Below are 20,418 nucleotides of genomic sequence, written 5' to 3'. Positions count from 1 at the left end.
CACTTACTTATGATTAAATATTAACTTACTAACCTCATTACAACACATTACGCAAACGTTTGTAAACAACTGCATTTGTATCAGCAGTAATGATGTGTGCAGTTATTCCGACAACATGCTGGCTATTGATAAATGATACGTTAAGGAAACATTTTTACTGCCATTTCGAAGGTGGTGTTAAATGCACTGCAGAAAAAAGAAAATCTGACACAATGGGGCAACCTGTAGTTGGTCGTTCGATCGCTGGTGTTGATTTTAGTTTTGCTACCGTTGCAGACACCAATGGACATATTACTATTTACCCCTGGTCGTCGTCGTCGTCGTCACCGGGTTGTAGGTAATGTATTGTCTTAGGGGCTTTAACGATTATTTCTCCAGCAAAACAATGGCCCAATAACACTTTTCCGGTATGACTGTGAGAAGTGATTGCTGTTTGTTTGGTTTTTAATTTTTTTTGCTTTTGTTTTGCTACAGCCATAAGCTGCAGTTGTGCGTTTTTCGCGAAACCTAGACATAAGTAATACCAAAATTTTGTCATCCTTGCAGCCACGTAATGAAGGTAAATCGCCGGCCTTTGAAATATACGTTTTTTTTCCGGCTGGCAAATTGCTTGCTGTAAAATCAAATCGAAATTTAATGACAAAGAATGGTATATTGATATGCCAGAATTACACTTGAGGGTATTTTGAATTTTATATACCCTACACCAAATTGCGACCTGTAGTTTGCACATGGACAGACGGACAGATAGACAGACTGACTGACGAACATAGTTAAATCAAATCAGATAGAGATGGGCCCATTAATAAGTGTACAGGGTATTATAACATAGTGCATTTGTTTGTAATACCAAGAAAGAAGAGAGATAGACCCATTGATAAGTGTAGCGATCGACTCAGAATCACTTTCTGATTTGATTTAACTATGTCCGTTTGTTAATTTGTGTACAAACTACAGGTCGCAATTTTCATCCGATCGTCTTCGAGTTTTGGCATAGAGACGAAGCCTCTTGAAATTGGGTTGGATATAGCTCGCATATATATGTTCGCCCAATTTGACCGATTCTCTCGAAATTTGGTAGGAAGGATTCTCTTGACTCTTGACATTACTGGTGAATTTCATAGACATCGGTTCAGATTTAGATATAGTTCTGATATACATATATCGCCCGATTTTCACTCCTAGAGCCACTGCAAGTGCATTTATTAACCAATATTGCCAAAATCTGAGAAGTTTGGTCAAAATCACTCCCATATATATGTTCTTCAGATTTTGTGTAATTTGCAATAATGTTGTCATTTGTCAATAGTAGTTATTACAGTTTGAAGATTTACTTTGCTCGAAATTTGATGCGGGTTGTATAATAACCCATCTGAAAACATCCGCCGAATTCTACAGAAAAGGGAGTAAGGGAAATTTCTAACTGCACAGATTGTAAAGTGAGCCTGTGTTCGCATATTAAAGTAGAAGTAGCAAGTGATACACATTTATGCTCTCCACCAACTCTGTGGTACGGGGTATTATAACTTTGTGCATTTGTTTGCAACGCTAAGAAGGAGAAGAATTAGACCCATCGATAAATATACCGATCGGCTTAGAATCACTTCCTGATTCGATTTAGCTTTGTCCGTCTGTCTGTCTGTCCATGTATTCTTGTAATCAAGGTATAGGTTGCATTCGTAGTCCGATTTTCATAAAATTTTGCACAAGTTTCTTTTTTGTTCCAGGAACGAACGCTATTGATTTTGAAAACATCGGTCCAGATTTAAATATAGCTCTCATATATATCTTTCATCCGATATGGTCTTTTAAGGATATAGTAGCCGCAATTTTGGTCCGATCCTTGCAAAATTTAACACGAGATGTTTTATATGACGTCTTAATACCTACATATGCACTATTTCATTACAATCGGATCAGATTTAGATGTAGCTTCCATATATATCTTTCAACTGATATGGCTTTTAAGGCTGTAGAAACTAAAATTTTTGTCCAATCCTTACAAAATTTGCAAGAGTTGTTTTATTTAACAGTTAAAACCGAATATAAATATCTTCCAGCCAATATGGCCTTTTAGCCATTTTGATCCGATCTTTACACAGTTTCGCATGAGATGTTTTATTTGACGTCTTAACAGGTGAAAATCCGTTCAGATTTATATATAGGTTTCATATATATTTTTCATTTTAAGGCTGTAGTCATCACAAACTTGGTTAGATCTTTGTAAAATTTAGCGTGAGGTGTTTTATTTAACATTCTAGCACGTGTGCTAAATTTCACTGAAGTCGGTCTAGATTAAGATATATCTCCGATATATCTTTCATCCGATATGGCTCTTAAAGTCTGTAGTAGCGACCATTTAAGTCCTATCAAAAAAAAATTTCTATTCAGCTTTTCTATAGGTATGTGAAATAAAATCTGACTAGATTTCAACAAAGGTTTCATATAATGAAAGTAGTATGTATTTTGACTCGGTGGTATAGGGTATTATATAGTCGGCTCCGCACGACTTTTCTATTAAGAAAACATAGAAAATAGTTTCCTTCATTTTAAGGGTTTTTTATTTTAAATGGTAGGTTAATAAATCTTTAACTTTGCGTCTAGTTATTAAAGACACAAATCTGAAATGAAGGTATCGTTGAAGGTTACAAAATTTATCTTTGGACAAGACAACTCCGAACCGTAGTTAAAGACGCAGAAAAGCATTGCAAATAGAAGCGTCTCTAAATGTTTTTTGTTTTAGTTTAAGATTCTTTGTTTAAAAAAGAAATTTCCAAAAAATAATAATTGGACAGTATTCTATGAAATAAAATAAGAATCAAACAGCTATCAAAATTTGATAACGTACCGTACTTAGATATACCATATACCGTACCATGTCCATATATATCGATATACGGATTTAGGGTCTTAAGCCCATAGAGTCGACTCCAACTCCAGCAAAATTTTACGGCTCCGCGGCCAACTCATAGTGCCATACTTCAATGCCGATTGTTTCTATACGAACAACATTTAAATTTTTAAGCGTTTCTTCATGAAATTACAACACGTATGAAAAGTCCAAGAATTATAGCAATTTACAGATAACCTACTTGTCATCAATCAGTCTATCTTTCACATGCCCTAAATTACACGAGCGCTGTAAAAAACTTTTTAAATTTCATTGCCAAATACAAAATGTTAAACCATAAAAACGTAAAGATATAAAAATTTTATATGGTGTTAAACATAAATTGGATGTAAGAAAATTTATGATCGAGTAGAGGCGTGCCATTAGTAGTTGTCTTAAGCCTATAAATGATGTAACTTTGAGTGATTAGATTATTACAAGAAAATTTAAGTAATTAAAAATAACACAATATCTGATGGATTTGATAGTTCCAGAAATTATGAATAATTATGATACAGTCATTTGGATCTTTGTCCGTGGCGCAGAGGAAAGCATGTACACCTATGAGCTGAACACCTGGTTTAGAATCCTGACAACATTTGCGAGCTACTATGCCAAGTAAAAACTTCTTCCCAGAATTGGTGACGCCCTACTGTACGTCATTCGAACTCGGCTATAAAAAGGAGGTCATCTGCCATTGAGCCAAAACTTGAACTGGACAGCACTCATTGATATGTAAGAAGTTTGCCTTCTTATCCTTAATGGCATGTTCTTGGGCAAATTTGCATTATATCTACCAAATATTCAAAATTTCGATTATCAAATAAAATCAAAGATTGCAGTTCCCGTACTAGGGTATTGTAGCGCAAAATTAAGTTTAATTCGAGATCATTACCAAAGTTTAAAATTTCAATTTGAAAAACTTTAAACGGCTTTATCTTATCAACTATGATTTTCAGTGAAGTGAACCAAAATTTGGAAAACAGATTACGATTGCGCTGTTGAAAAAAAAATAATTTCATCAGTTATTTAACCTCGGTGGTTTGTTTAGGGTGATATTTCATTGCTTTTCCTATCCATTCCGGAAAAATTAATGAACGCAATCAGAGAATTTTCATATGGGGCTATATCAAGTTATTTTTATAAGTTAGTTTTGTTCGGCTAGAGGAGAATTTATTACTCTAGCCGAGCGTAGATTAGATTTCCAAGCGCTTGGACCTTCTGCGTTTCTTCTCCAATCTCTGTCACCCAGTTTCGGGATGTCTTTCTCCACTTGGTCACTCCGTCGGAGTTTTGGTCTTCCCCTTTTGCGTGTTCTATTATGGTGGCCTTTAAAAAACTTCGTAGCTGGAGCTTCTTCATTCATTGTGACAACATGACCTAGTCAACCCAACCGTTGTATTTTGATGCGTTTTACTATGCCATCGTCGTCATACAGCTAGTGGAATATATTTTCCATTAAGGCAGACTGATCCATATATGTTACGAAGGATCTTTCCTTCAATTAGTCTAATTACTGTTTCATCTGCTTTCGCCAGTACTCATACTGCGGAGCCATACAGCAGCAAGGGATGTATCAGTCTTTTGCATGGTGTGTTTTCGTTTGTCGAGAGTTGGCCTTGCTCTTGAACTACTTGCTCAATCCAAAGTACACTAAAAAAAAGTTGGTCGATAATCTAAATGTTTTCTTAATTCGCAGGATTTTAGCATTGAAAGCTAGCCAAAGTACCAAAACTTTTAAACATAGAAGCTATCTTTAAATTTAATTTCATACTTACTAACGGACACGTGCATCGGTTTCAACTTTTGCTCGCTGATTGATTCCTATTTTACTTTACATATTCTTCTTTTCCTTTTTTAAACTTTCCATCTTAGCTTAAAAAACTAAACATTTAAAGATGTTCTAATTAGTAAGGCTATTTTGCGTCTTTATCTAAGGTACAATTTTATCTTATCCGAAAGTCAATTTCCTAACTTTCAACGATATTTTGACCTTCAATCGAGATTTTTGTCATTAATAAAAAGAAGCAAAGCTAAGGATTTATTGACCTAGAATTAAAAATAAAAAAAATTCTTAGTTTCAAGTTTCCTTAAAAGTTTGGAAATTTAATCATCTTAAAATTAAGTTTGCTTATCTCTGGCTCATATCTTTCATTTCATTTTTTCAGTGTAGCCAATATTATCCTTCGTTTTATTTCATTGGTGTCATTTGTTTCTGCTACCGCGGTGCCAAGGTAGATAAAGTTGCTGATTATCTCAAACTTGTAGTTCCCTACTTTCTTTATTTGCTTTATCTGCTCGGGTGTACAAGACTTTGAGGAAGATATACCATCCTCTTAGTCTTATATCTTTTTACTGCCAGACCCACTTTCGTTAGTTCGATACTATTGTTATTGCTTCTTCTGGTGGCCGACCCATAATATCGACATCGTCGGCATAAGCGAGTTGCATATGTTCTCTTGTGAGTAGTGCACCATGCCTATTCACACTCGCATCTCGTATAATCTTCTCCAGCAGGATATGCAGGATATTAAAGAGATTACCAGATAGGCAACCTCCTGTCTGAAATTTCGTTTGATGTTGAACGGATCGAAGAGGTTCTTTGCTTCTTTCATTAAGGAGCGAGTGTCAGCAAGCGTCAGTTTTGCAGGGATACCAAACTCAGACATGGCTTGATATACGAGCATGCGTTTTTCTAGCCTGGTTGCGTAGACGAGCTGTTGCATACGCCTTATCAGCGTGTCGCTTCCGCTTTTAAACAGTTTCCCCGGCAACCCATCGTCTCATGCTACGTTTTTGTTTTTCAGATAGCAGATAACTGCTACTTGGCCCTCGTTCTTACTAGGTGGTACACTTTCTATACCATCAGCAGGTATTGGATTTGCGGTGCACTCATGGGCACCATCATCTGACATCAGCAGCTGGAAAAAGTGCTATTTTCATATATACTCGGCACACTATCTGTATCTGTTACCAGATTTCCTTCTTTGTCCCAGCAGGAGGATGCGCCTGTACCATAGCCGTCGGTTTGATGTTTAATTCTTTGGTAGAATTTTCGGACATCATTCTGACTCCTAAACATCTCGCGTCTTTTTATTTCCTTCTTTTTCTTGCAAAAGAGACGTTTCCCCCATCTCCTTTTCTCCTGATAACTCTCCTTTGCCTGGCGCCTTGCTACTGACTATAAAGTTGCTCTGTGTGCCAAATTTTTGGATTCAGTAGACACATATGGTACAATGAGTTCCTGGGGAAGGCTTTTGGTACCCAAGTACGGATTTTGCGACACTCTCCATGGAGTGGATAATTGTTTGCCATTGCGCTGCTATACTACCGCTTTGAGGAGTGCTTTCTTCCACTATTTGGTTCAGCCGATGTCCAGCTCCCGTGCAGTGTCAGATCGAACGTTTCTTGGCACACTAACACACATACACCAAATAAGGTTTTATAGATATATGGGAATCGAAGCCATTTTATTGATATCCTACCATAATGACTGCTTGAATCACAAGTTAAGTTTTCATATGAATACCATTCAAAATAAAACACCAACTATTACTGTTTTAGTACGGCAGCTGGTGATTATGAACTTATGGTCTTACTATGGTTGATAATTAAGAAAATTACACCCAAATGCCAAATGCACAATTATAAAGCAATGCTAATTTAATGAGGCCATTTTCAAAGTTCATAAAATGAAAATTTCTGAATTAAATCGGAACATGCAATTTTAATCTGGCTCTGATGTGTCGTCGTTGTGCGTTAGGCAGTATCTTTGGAACACATTTGTTTGGGCTTGTGTGGAAACGGAAAAAGTACCTAAAACATAGGCACTTTGTTTCATTTGCTGTCTGTCTGTCTGTTTGTGTGCCGGCTTGCCTAACTGCCTGCTGGTGTTCACTGGCTTTTGTTGAGCTTTGTGCGAAACACTCGACATTATTAATATTTCAGGGGAGCTGTTCACAGGTGGGACGGGGGTTACCTCCACCGGCCCATTTCATGTTAGTCGGCATTTCTCTTATCAGTGACTGACATGAATTCCAAGTACACAAAACAAGAAAAAAAGACACTCGAAACAAAGATAAATACGATTCTAAAAAATGGTAGAAAATAACCTGCGACTATGTCAAATATTGGAACAAGTTTAAAGCGAAAAACATTGCCTAAGTCTCCCGATCTGGCAAATATATGGTAAGAGTTTGGCGGCAGATCCGCAGAGGAGTGGCTGATGTTCGATTTTCACTTTAAATGCAAATAAGTTGGTAACTGTGACTCGAAAAAAAGCATCAACGCCTAGAATTTTAATCTACATTTGTGGGGAGTCACATGTGCTGCGAAAACAATTTATTTTATTTATTGTTTTGGTGTTTTTCTATTTCAAAATAAATGAGGGAGTGTAGTGAGTCTGTTGGCTATGTATGTAACAAAATGCCAAATTGGGGACAGAATTAAAAAAGTAGAGAGTTAGTCATTGCTAAATTTTCCAATGGTAGATGAACTAAATGTTTTTTTTTGCCAACTCATTAATGTTCTTTCATTTTGCTAGGCGCCGGATACGGCGCTGTTATATAGTGTGAGCGGTGCATCGGCCAGAAAATTTCGACTTAGATAACGTTTTTCCGTGGATAGAAAGTTGTACTGAAGCCGTCCTCTACGAATACCATTTTCTAAATGCTTTTTTGCAAAGCACTCATTAATGCTCAGTTGGGTTAAAATTCTCTCTCTCTCATTTACAATCAAATGAAAAAGTTTTATTATTTATTTCACAATAGACAATGGTTTATATAATTTCTTTATTGGGCCTCTTAATGTTATGTGAGAACTTTTTCGCAAAAACTAGTCTCGTCTCGTCCGCTTTTGTATGACTGGCTTAAGCCATTAAGCTGTTTTTTTTACAGGCAAAGATGAAGTAACCGGTTCTTGTTTTAAGCTGGAATGATAAAAAATGCCATTAAAATGTTATCTACCCTGACTGCTATAATTAATAACCAATGCTTAGATTAGTTGTAACTAATAAAAGCTAAACAAAACTGAAACTATAACGATGGGTATGTAACCCTACAATAAATGTTGGAAGATTTGAAAATAAAGCCAGTTCATCTTTTATTTTCATATAGAATCTAAAAGATTTTGAGTCGATAGTTGATTAAATTTGACTAAGTCCTAACAAAAGATTGTTTAATGTTGGATTTTTATGAAATGTTTGTGAGAATATTTATTTTATTGTTTTGTTTTCTTAATTTTCTTTAGAAAGTATGTGTTATGTAAAAGTATGTAATTGAAGACCATGCAAATCTGAGCAAACTTTAAATGAATTTTTGTCAAAATTAGATTTGAATACAACCTTTTAGTCGGAATCTACTCTTCACAAGTTTTTCGATAAATTTTAAATTTTATTGCAGTGGAAAACTTAAATCATCAAGGACTCCTAGTTTGGTTCATTATGATACCGCAGTAGCGACAGACTATGTCTGCAGTAAGCATCGGACCCACGATCCCCACACTTTATGCAAATTTTTCAAATAAGTTATAAACATCTCTAAACTTTCCTCCACCCAAAGAATGGTAGTTCAACGTTTTCAATCGTTGAACTACCTGGCTTAAAGCGCCAGGCTCTTGACTCAGATTTAGATTTTAGTCGTATTTATCTATATATATGTCACTTATTTACAATAAGAGTCTATTAAATACATTACAATAAAATATGACCAATAGTAAACTGTTCAGTGTGCACATAGGGCATCAACAAGCTCTCTTCATCTAGCTCTATCGTTGGCCATAGCCTTGGCTTGATTCCGAGATGTATGGGTTGATTCCAACTATCTTTTCGTACAGTAGATTCATGTGTTTTCGGGCTTCCCTCCTTCGCTGTCCTTGCGGGTTGTTAAAGTCAGGAGCCAAGATGAATTCCCTTAGGAAGGCGAAAAACGCCATAATTCCTTATTATTTTATAACTCTTTATGACGTTAACGACGTATGTATTAAACGTCGCAAATATATGTCAAATACGTCAGAGTTTCCGCGCCAAACATTTCTGGCGATCGGTGCATCGGCCCATGGAGTTCCGACTTAGATGACGTTTTTCCGGGGAGAGAGAGTTGTACTGGGGCCACCCTGTACGAGTTGTTGAAAAAGCAAAATTAATTACGAATACTCAGCAGACTAATTTACACCAGTTGTTCTAAAGGGTGATTTTTTAGCTATTATCAATCTGCTATTCTATAATTGGAAACATTTTGCTTTAACAGCAGAACTATTGTTGAAATAGCAGCAAAATTAGTTACGAATACTCAGCAGACTATTTTACACCAGTGGTTCTAAAGGGTAATTTTTTAGCTATTATCTTTTTGGCAGTACTGGTTTTAACAGCTGACGCACATTTCATGCTTTGTTTCACTGTCAAACATCTTTAGTTTGGTCTATAATTTCACCACGAATTACCCTAAAAGAATAACGCTTGCAAATTATTGAATTTTATTATCAATATGAGTGCTCTGTTACGAAAGTTTATCGCGCGAAAAATTGTGTTCAGCGACGAAGCTCATTTTTGACTCAATGGGTACGTAAATAAGCAGAATTGTCGAGTTTGGAGTGAAGATCAGCCAGAAGCTTTGCAAGAGCTACCAATGCATCCAGACAAAATCACAGTTTGGTGGCAACATTGGATCGTACTTCTTCAAAGATGATGCGAATCGTAGTGAAATGTGATTGGTGAACGCTATCGCTATATTATATCTAACTTTTTTGCCCAAAATGAAAGAGTTTGACTTGCATGACATGTGGTTTCAACAAGACTGTGCTACATGACACACAGAATGCCTAACAATGAACTTATTGAGAGACGAGTTCGATGAACATTTTATTTTACGTTCAGGACCGGTCAATTGGCCGCCTAGATTGTGCCTTTAGACTATTTTTTTTGTTTGTGGGGCTATGTTAAAGCTCATGTCTATACAGACAAGCCCGCTTCAATTGACGCATTGGAAGAAAATATTGATGCATTTATTCGTGAGAAATGTCGGAAAGAGTATGCCAAAATTTAACTTAGCGGATCGACCATTTGAGGCGCAGTCACGTTCAACATTTGCATGAAATAATCTTCAAACATTAAATAATATGGACAGTACTATCGATTCAAATAAAGATTTCATGCCTTTTTTTGAATGTTATGTGTGTTTTTTTTTTGAAAGTTTTCCTATAGCTCTTTAAAAATTTCGCTTTATAAGTGTAAGCACTCCGGGTTCTTTGTGATTTCCCTTATCTTCGTTGGACTCTTAGGCTTTAAGTAAATCATTTGATCATGAGTATGTCGGAGATGGTCTCAAGAATACATCCAGCCAGTTACCTTTCTATTTGAGGTCCGTTCTTCTTCAAAAGTGCCTAATATGGTTCAATAGGATATTGAGCTTAAATTTTTTCCTTTTGACCCAGGCAAACCATATTTCAGCACTGGTTTTGGCTAAAGAGTACTCTCGTAGACGTTGTGAAGTGAATTATTTCTGCCGTTTCTGGAGTCAGCTGAAAGTTGTTTTTCTATCTATGATCCAATCTATTTAATGGCCCTAAAGTTAGTTGAAAATTTAAAAGAAATTTAACATGAGAAAGGCCAATTTATAGATGAGAAAAAAACTTTCGAATGGTGTTCACACTTTATGCGAGTCGCGATGAGGCAACTATTTTGAGTAAAAGGGCGGTATTGATTACCCAATCGCAATTTCAAATTAAAAAATGCAATGTAAGTTTAATGATAAGGACCTCGTTTTTATAACCGAGTGCGAACAACGCATCAGCATTTATCTCCTCCTAATGCTGGCTTCATATGTGACCGCTGGAAATTTTCTGTTCTTCTGGTCAGGATCGCACCCAAGCTGACTTCATTTGTGACCGCTGGAAATTTTCTGATGTTCTGGTCGGGATTCGCACCCAAGCGTTCAGAGTCATAGGCGGATATGGTAACCACTACGTTACGGTGGCCTCATTTCATTAACATACATACGAAGAAGTTAGTATGTTTAGTTTTACCGCAGCATTGTTGTCTGTCGAATTTGAATTTTCCTATTGAAATCATTTTGGCTTCTTCTGTACCACATTGTCTTGAAGATAAAGGGGCTCACTTTCCTTTTGGGTGGCTGGAAGAACATACGGAATAATATAAGAAAATCCCACAGTGGGAACTATTTCATTACCTCGTAGTCTCATTAATTTCAAACTCAGTGATGTGCGTGTTTCTGTGTCTGTTTCTACTTCTAATGCAAAATTTATGTTAAAGCTAAGGTTTTTCCTGCCTTTGTATTTTATGATCATTTCCATCGTTTGTTTTGCAACTTTCCATTGTCTTAATGTTTCATAATCTATCTATCAGAGGCAAGCTATTAATCAGACAGTGCAAATACGAGGAAGGAGAGATGTGGCTGAAAAATCTATGTAAATCTCATTACAAGAAAACTTCACAGTCTTAAAGATTTTTTATGTAATTTGTAATGAATTTACATTTGTTTAGGCGCGGGGTGTTCTATGGGATTTGCCCCTAAATGAATGAAGAATTTTCCCAAAAGTTGTTTTATGACCCTCGTCTTTAATTTTTAATGATGTTTTATTACCAAGCACCATGCCACTCGTATGAGGGCAATACATTGCAAGGTTTTTTCTTTCAATATTTTCCTCTGCCAATAATTACGTTGATGGAGATGAAAGACAGGTGGGTGGTAATGGAGGTGGTTGCTGATGATGATGCAGTGGCAGTGGTTGAGGATATTGGTGGCGATGGTGTTCCACTCTAATTAATGTGTGAAAACTTGAAGGAAAATACGAATGAATGTCTGACTGAGAGCTCACTGACTAAATGAATGAGAAGTAGAAATAGGTGCAGATTTTCACGAATAATAATGTTGCCATCATAAAATGTTTGCTTGCTTATTTAACCAACAACAGCTCAGCATCATCACTTTTTTCCCACTTGACCTGCTCCACATGCTCAAGTGAGGGTAAGGTGTTATTCTTAAACAATTTTGTATACAAACGAGTATGAACTACCTCCTAACTCGAGTGATCAAAGGGGAAAGACGACTTTTATAAGGTTGAAGCGATGATAGCTGCATAGAGATATGCATTTCTATCCACACATTTCGTCGTATTCGTGATAATTGTTATTGATTCATTCGATGATTCGATACGATGATGTTCAATTCGAAATGGCTTCATGTTAGTAAAATTGCCGCATGTCTGGCACTACAATGGACCATCAATCAAAGCTTGATCACTGTCACCAAAGTCACTCAGTCAATCAGTCTGCGATTTTAGGAGTGCATCTGGGCTTTAGGGGTGTATATATCGACATTTGTGTTTTGTAGTTGGTTGTAATTTGTAACAAATTGAACTTTATTTTTTTTTCTTTTATTGTTTAACGTCAATTAAATGAAGGATCACCCCAAGAATACCAATTTTATGCAATCGAATGCCAATGTCAGTTGATAAATGAATGTTTAAAACGTGTGCAAGTTTCTAAGCAGCTCCATAGTAATTCAATGGAGATATCAGCAATGCAATTCTTCTGAAATACGAATTTTGTTCAAACAAATGAAGTGGAATAATTCGATTAGCCCAGGCACAAATCTAAATATTTGAAGGGCTCTGATATTTGCAGCGAGTTAGAAAAATGTAATGAATCAAAACTGGGTGTACTCTGAAGGACTAGGGGTGGTCATATCGAGAAGGTTACCCGACCATTGTAATGTGTTTCAAGCGGAAATGTTTGCACTTAAAGAAGAGCTGGAATGGTTAAGGTATGAGATAGGATGATCAGAAAACTGGATTTTTCTTATTACCGGTTTTCGAACTATTAGAAAAATTAGCTTTTTTGAAAACCCGGTTCAAGTTTTTAATATTTTGAAGTTTGGTGAATAGTATCGGTTATAGGTCATCGGGAAAAAACAAAGTTTTTAGCTGGTTGAGATTTTTAAAAACCGGTTATTTTCTTTATAAAGTAAACCCTTTTAAGATTTCATAAACAAATCTTAGATGAAGTCAAAAGTCGTCCTGAGAAGGCCAAATTTTGAATGAATTTTCTATAAAGACCAAAATTCAATAATTAAATTTTTTAAAAAGGTGAAAAATTTTTTAAAACTTCTCAATCAAAAAAATTCGATAACTTTTTTTTCTTATCAAATTTTAATTAAATTTTCTATAAAGACAAAAATTCGATCAAAATTGTTATTTTATACAAAATGCTGACAGAATTTTCCCTGAAGACAGAATTTCGATACATTTTTGTAAACCTTTTCCTATAAACGTCAAACCTCAAGGAAATACTTTAAAAAGACAAAATTTCAATGAAATAAAAGTGATAATTACCACATAACTGGTTAATTTGGCCAAAAAACCGCTATATTAAAAAATTGCAAAAAATTGCAATTTTCATGAAACCGATTAGTGTATTGAGCTCAAGAAACCGAAAACTGGGTTTTCAAAAACCGAATTGATCACACTAGTTAATGTCATAAATATTTTCTCAGACAGCCAGGCAGCCATTAAACCTCTCGGAAATATATTTCTGAATTCACCCCCTTGGACTGTCGCAGATTTCTCAACTGAACTGGCTGAACAGTTTAAAATTCACCTGTTTTGGTGCCGGCCCACAGAAATCTCGCAGGGAATTGTAAAGCGGACGAGCTTGCGAGACTAGGATTTGCCTGGAACTGGAATTTGTGGATATGTATCTAGCGACATGTAAACTAAGTTTTCAGGGTCAGCCCTTATAGGCAATGAATGACAGATAGTCACAAAGTGGGGGTATTTGATCCAATCTGGACTCTTTGCTGTCGCCGGCTAGAACAGATGTCTCTGTCATTGTGTCTGTCATGACAAGTCACTATCTGATCAGAAAAAATACTGAAAAACTGAAGGTTGCCATTAACGGCTTTTGCAATGGTAGTCAGGAGTTTCACATTAGGCTCTCATTTTTTTGAGAACTTGTCTGATTTAGCGGATGTAAACATTTGTTGCGCTTTCTAAAGCGAAATGGATGGTCCAACGGCAGGAACTAGAAAGCATCTTCCTTTTCCTGTTCCGGTGGTATTACAATGGTTAGGCTAGGTAAGAGTGGCAGTCCTCTACAGAAAATTTTCAAGTCAATTGTGATACCAGAGTAGCGGCAGACCAAGGCCTCTGGTGGGAATCGAATTCATGACTTCCGCTCTGGCAATCCGAGCGCGCTACCAACTCGGCTACCGGGGCTTCTAAAATTATCATAACCCAACTCTAGAAAAACTTATCAACACAAGAAAATTGCCAAATCCAAACATATGTATGTAATCTATATCTAAATCTTAACCGATTTTCACCAAGTTAAGTAATAACAATGTGGGTAAAAATATTATATTATATATAATACTACTACACTTGCATACTTATTGGAAAACACCTCAACATTGACTATGTAAAGTTTCGTGTCCATATCTCTATCCGTTCAAGTTCCAGAATTATTTTAAAGATTTTTCGATTTGACAGCACTGTGCGACGGTAGGAAACCAATTTGAATTGCAGAGGTTTCAGATCGGATATTTACACGCAAAAAAATAAAACGTTAGAGACATTTTTGCGAGAAACAAAATACTTTTATTACGAAGATTTTCTTTTATTGCAACTATGCAACTTTTCGCTTCATCTTATCAAACGTTAGCCATAAACGTAGTATTATCGAATGTAACTAACTTTGTTTATTGTAAAACCTTTGGCAATTTCGCCTACGGTAAAAGTGTCTTTCTTTTGTTGTAAAACCAAAAACTCTTTAATTGGAAAGTGTTTTGATAGCCGAAACCGATTATTCGTTTACCGAACCAGAGAGAGAAAGACAGAGGGTGAGTATTTTGGCGTATAGACCAGTGATGGGCGGATAGTAAACTCGCAAATTGAGCATTTTTAAAGTTTCCCCATAAGTACGTCTAATGACAAAAATCAACATGGAGGGCTTTTAACATAGGAGTAATTGTGTATCATAACATCGAATTAAATCCATACATATTCTGGAAGAGTTTGAATTACCAACTTAGATATGCTTATAAATGGTAAAAATTTTAGTTAAAATTGTGTTACAACATTAACTTGAACTTGGCACCCATTTTAATATGCACAATGTATTGTATATTTGCACAATGTATGTATATTTTAAAATTAAAAGGAATATTGGCCTTATTCACAAAACTTTATGAAGCCTTAAAACAACATGATGTTAAATTCACTTATAAGTAAAGAAAAACTAGTTGAAATCCCGAATAACATTTCAAATATCAAGAATGAAAGGTATTGTCTGTGTAAAAAACAACTTTATATTTGTCACAAATTCTTTCAAGACTTATCGCAAAAAACATGAACTTTTATCGTAAAAAAATCCAACATTTTTCAGAAAAGAAGTTTACTTGGCAAAAATTTCTTTTATGTGAAAACATTTATTTTTTTTTGCGTGTAACACGGTTGAAATGCATGTATGTTATATGTACTTTTCTATTACCTAAAAACAAAATTTTTGTGTCTAAATTTGGGCCGGGGTATCTGAATGGACTGCCTCACTCCCAAAACTCGCCAATGTGATGTATAGACCAATCAAGACAATATGGGACTCAAATAAAAGGTACTTGGGAGTTGAAAACGAATCTGATATTCAATTTCGTAGCCAAGTGTTTGGAAACCGCCCCATCCACGAAACAGCCTAAAGGTATTTGGGAGTAGAGAACACATTCGATATTCATATTCTGGGTTTCATAGGTTTCATGTAAAGGTTTTTAGGAAAGGAGTATCTCTAACATCCAAAGTTTTCTTTTAATATTTTACAACTTGAACATTTTTTTACGATTTCAAACTACAGAAAATCAGACAAAAATTCTGCTTAAATCATATTTATGCTCTGGGGCAATAAATTTACATATGAAATTGCCAAAAAGGTGTATTAATGCATAACAAAATGTTTCAATATTTAGAATGTCAAAAAGTGTATACACATGTCAATTAATGCCACGAGAGAGTGTTTGCTGATATTGGCAAACATATTTCTTTGGGTGTACGGTATTCAAATAAAGGAATTTAAAAGTAAAATACTGGTAGTCAAGAGACATACATCTTGATCTGTGATCAGCATCAAATCTTCTTACCTACCCTCCTAGTACTGGCAACACTTGTGAGGTACTAATCCATGTTAATAATGGGACACGCCATTCGGACGGCTACGAAAAAGGGACCTCCGTTTATTGCACAAAAACCTGAAACGGAGAGCACTAATTGATAAGTGAAAAGTTTGTAATGGAAATTAAGGTATGTACGTCTAATAGTTTCACTAAAATTTTCCGCTTTCGTCATATTTGAGTATTTGATAAGAATTCGTTTCCACTTTCTTTTGTGTCTTACGAATAACTTTTCATTTTCCAACCTGAAGAGGGTACAGATGAAGAAGCTGTTGTTTTGCGGTGCATGTCATCCGCCAACAGTTATTTCTCAGCAATTTCTTTAACAATTTAGCAAACAAACAAATATTTTCTACCCTGGCGGGCTTTTTGCAGAAAAGTTCTAAAAGCTTTAAATAAACCTTCGTTGACAAAAGGTGGCCAGAAGAAGGTAGGGGCAGGACAGGTTTTGTGGCAGTTGTTGCAGGTTGATGGTCTCGCTGACAAACAGAGCGTAAAGTGAATTCTATGTTTGTGAGTGTGTGCTTGTTTTAATCATGGTTAATAGATTCGTGGTGTACTCACTCACTGCGATGGGTGTCTTCAACCAAGGAAGTATTTTGCAGCGATGAATGAATGACTACTCCCCCAATGGTGGCAAAGAGTTTACTTTGGCATTTAGGCATTGAGCCATAAATAATTAGTGCTGCCTAAGAACCTATGGTCGCATGAAACTCAAAAGGGTGTAAAACATATTTTTCATAAACACTTCAAAGAGTCAAAAATTTTGCTAAGTACGGCTTAGAAGGAAGGATGGACATTTCATACATATTTTCAAATAATTTGAAAAAATTTAACAATTGAAAATGTTGTAGACAGAAAACAAAAGAAACAGAGTTCGGAAGGCTCATGCCTCTTTACCCTATACAGGTAATACAGTCGAAACCGGATAAGCGAAATTCAAAAAATGCTTCAATTTTGTTTAATTTATTTATGATTTTCTTTTCCGTTCAGGTAGGATAAGTGCAACGTTAAAAGCAATGTTAATCCGCAATTTTCAGTTAAGCGTAGCTCGGGTAAAAGAAATTCATTTTCATAAAGGGACGCGAATTTTTCGTTTTCTATAGATTGTTTTCCATGGAATTATTTTTTCACTTATGTACGTCATTTTAGTTTCAAAGAAAAACCAAATTTGGGTTGTAAAATCCTTCAGTTAAGCTATGTTTCACTAATTAAATAGCATTGAACAACATATAATGTTTCTTTTCATCAAAATTCACCGATGCGAAATTTTTCAATAAATAGTGCTACAGTTATGCGGTTATGATTATATATACAGTCAAACTTCTTTACAGTGAACTTCTATGTAATTAAGCTTTCTCTATAATGAACAAATTTCAAAAACATTACTTTTTCATTCCCATTTTCTTGTATTTGATTTGTATCTGATCTCCTTAAATTAAATTGCTATACAGTGAAGTTTTCTATACAATGAAACAATTTTGCATGTGTAAATTTGACTTATGTGCGTTTCTGTCTCCTTATAATGAATTTTTCAAACAATTTTCTGTTACGCACACTAACAACTTTGTGTACCGAGAATAAAGTTACATATAATGAGGGGATTCCCAAATATAAAAAACCAAAACAAACAAAAGAAGAAAGTCATATCAATTACAATTTTGGCATCAGCTAGTGGTGTTCAGTGAAACGATAATGACACGCAGTAGCATTTCTCTGGAAGGAGTAAAAAGAAAGACGTAGCTAAGCAGTTTGGAATTCTGCCTACTACGTTAAAAATTAAAAAAAGCATACATAGGTGTAATTCGTAAAAATTTATAAGAAGAGCAATTTAGCAGTAAACGGCAAAGGCTTCGAACTTGCCATTTTGAGGATATTGATAAAGCAATGCTTAAATGGGTCACTTCTGCACGTGATAAAAATCTTCCGATTTCTGGGCTATTAATAAAGCAAAAAGCAGAAGAGTTTGCTGATGCACTGGGTCATGAAAATTTTGAAGCGAGCAAAGGATGGTTAGACAAATTCAAAAAGCGGCATGGTATTGTAGCAAAAACCGTGTGTGGGGAAAGTGCTGCCGCCAACATAAGAGATCGTGATGAATGGATTAAGAATGTTTTACCGAGATTGCTACAGAACTATGGTCAAAATGACATCTTTAATGCCGATGAGATTGGATTGTTTTTCAAATGTTTGCGAAAAAAACACTAACATTCAAAAATGAGAAATGCTATGGAGGAAAACGGAGCAAAGAGAGAATTACTGTCCTAGTAGCAAGTAATATGACTGGTTTGAAGAAACTGAAACTGCTTGTTATAGGAAAGATCAAAAATCCCACATGTTTTAAAGGAATAGGATCTTTAGACGTGGATTCTCAGTTCAAAAGAGCCTAGATGACAAGTGACATTTTTATGAAGTGGCTTTAAGAGCTTGACAAAAAAATTCATTTCTCAAAAAAGTACGGTTTTACTTTTTATTGATAATTGCACCACTCACCCTAAAGAGGCAAAATATAAGCTGCAAAATATTGAGCTTGCATATTTTCCTCCCAACATGACGTCCTTACATCAACCAATGGACCATGACATTATACACAACATCAAACTTTTCAGACAACGCATTTTGTTGAACATACTGTCACAACTGGGGGACCGCAAACCTGTTCTGGCCATAGATTTGCTTCAAGCTATTCAAAATTAAAGCACAGTGTGGAATGCCGTTGTAAGACCAGAAACAATTGCCAATTGCTTCAAAAAGGCAGGATTTTCGAAAGATGGAATGGAGGCTCATTGGGATGAGGAAGATTTTCTTCCGTTAGCTGATTTGGCTGCTCTAAAGGCTTTATTTAGGCAAGTAACGAACGTTGATGCATCATTTGAAGATTATGTCAATGTTGATATTGATGTGCAGTCCCTGGGCATCCCGTCCGATGAGGTTGTTCTGAACGGTTTTCTAGAAACTCGTGGAGTTCCGGCTATGACAGGTTCATATTTATTTATTTGTTTTGCCTATATACATATTTTAGTCCAAACGCCAAATTACGTTTAAATCCACTGACTCAGATAACGATAAAGAAGAACAAGCCGATGAAGAATTGACTGATGTCAATAAGACGATACCTACATTGGAGCACGTTTTTTCATCAATTGATGTTCTTAGAACTTTTGTGCAGATGAAGAGTAACGCGCCAAGTAATGTATTTAAGTCTCTAAATATGTAAGAAGGTTTTGTTTATGAAGAGAAATGGAAGGGTGTTATCCAAACTAAAATACCTGATTATTTCAAATATGATGAAATAGATGAAAAAAAGTTATGATTTGTATACAATTGTTTTGTTATTTAAAGGTTTTATTGAGGAAAACAAATGAAAGGTGTAACTCAATCTATTATGCCTTATTATTTTTTTTATAAAAAAAGGTGGGGAAAAATATAATTTCTGTATAATGAAGTTTATATATATAATGACGTAATTTTCTGGTCCCGTCAAGATTCATTATAGGGAAGTTCGACTGTGTCAATATGCTGGGGTCAGCATTCCGGAATGTTCATAAGACCTTGGTTAACTGAACAGAAACTTTCAGCTTAACAATCGAAAGCTGTCTTAATGTTATAATTATGTCAGCGCTTTAACCAACTATCATTTGTCTAAAGTTTACATTATTCTCTAAATGCCATGGAATCGATGGATGTGCATTGTTCTCAATGTTTTGATTTAGAATAAGGTATTAGACATTGTACTGGCAAAAGACAACAACAAAACATACAAATGGTCGTTCTTTGAAATGTCCGTTAAACACATATTCAAATAAATGACGGTGTTGCGAACTCGATTGCTAATGTGCGAAGAATGGTGTTGTAATCATCAAAAACAAATGAAAATGGATACTAAATAAAAGTGTGGGGTGAGGTGGCTCGGAGGGTGTCAGAAGACACAAAAACCTCACGTTCGAAATATGGTTGAATGTCGTCGTTGCTGGTTTTGATGGACGGTTTTAATTTTGGCTCAGACACATTTTTAATACCGGCTAAAGTACGAAAATACTTGTGTGTATGTAGAAATGTGAGATATTGATTTGTATTCAATCTTTCTTAAGTTAGCTTTTATCAAATGTGATAATAGAAAAAAAAACACAAGATAGCCGAACATTAATTGTAATCTCAATCTTTCTATTATTTTTCAGTGTCCGTTCCTACAGTAAAGACAAAGACAGCCAAAAGAGTTCTCAAAGTGATCTAAGCTTTGCCAGCGGCGTTGGCAGCGTTGGTGGTGCTGGCAGTGGAAGTGCTGGATCTCCCAAACTCTTGGCTAAAACTCCATTGAGTAAGTAAATCTAGACTTTCGCATTAATAATGGGGATAATT

The 20,418-nt window shown here is 35.6% G+C and overlaps 1 protein-coding gene across 1 annotated transcript in view; it reads left to right on the top strand.

Annotated features, from left to right (window-relative positions):
* LOC106081271 (serine-rich adhesin for platelets) overlaps positions 1-20,418 on the top strand; it is a 194,359-nt gene that overhangs the window by 43,855 nt on the left and 130,086 nt on the right. The window contains exon 3 of the mRNA XM_013243122.2: positions 20,238-20,377. Coding sequence (XP_013098576.2) covers positions 20,238-20,377 — 140 coding nt within the window. The remainder of the gene's footprint in view (positions 1-20,237; positions 20,378-20,418) is intronic.

This window comes from Stomoxys calcitrans, chromosome 3 (genome assembly GCF_963082655.1).
Source record: "Stomoxys calcitrans chromosome 3, idStoCalc2.1, whole genome shotgun sequence".
NCBI classification, from domain to species: domain Eukaryota; kingdom Metazoa; phylum Arthropoda; class Insecta; order Diptera; family Muscidae; genus Stomoxys; species Stomoxys calcitrans.
This window is presented reverse-complemented; position numbering and strand designations above follow the sequence as displayed.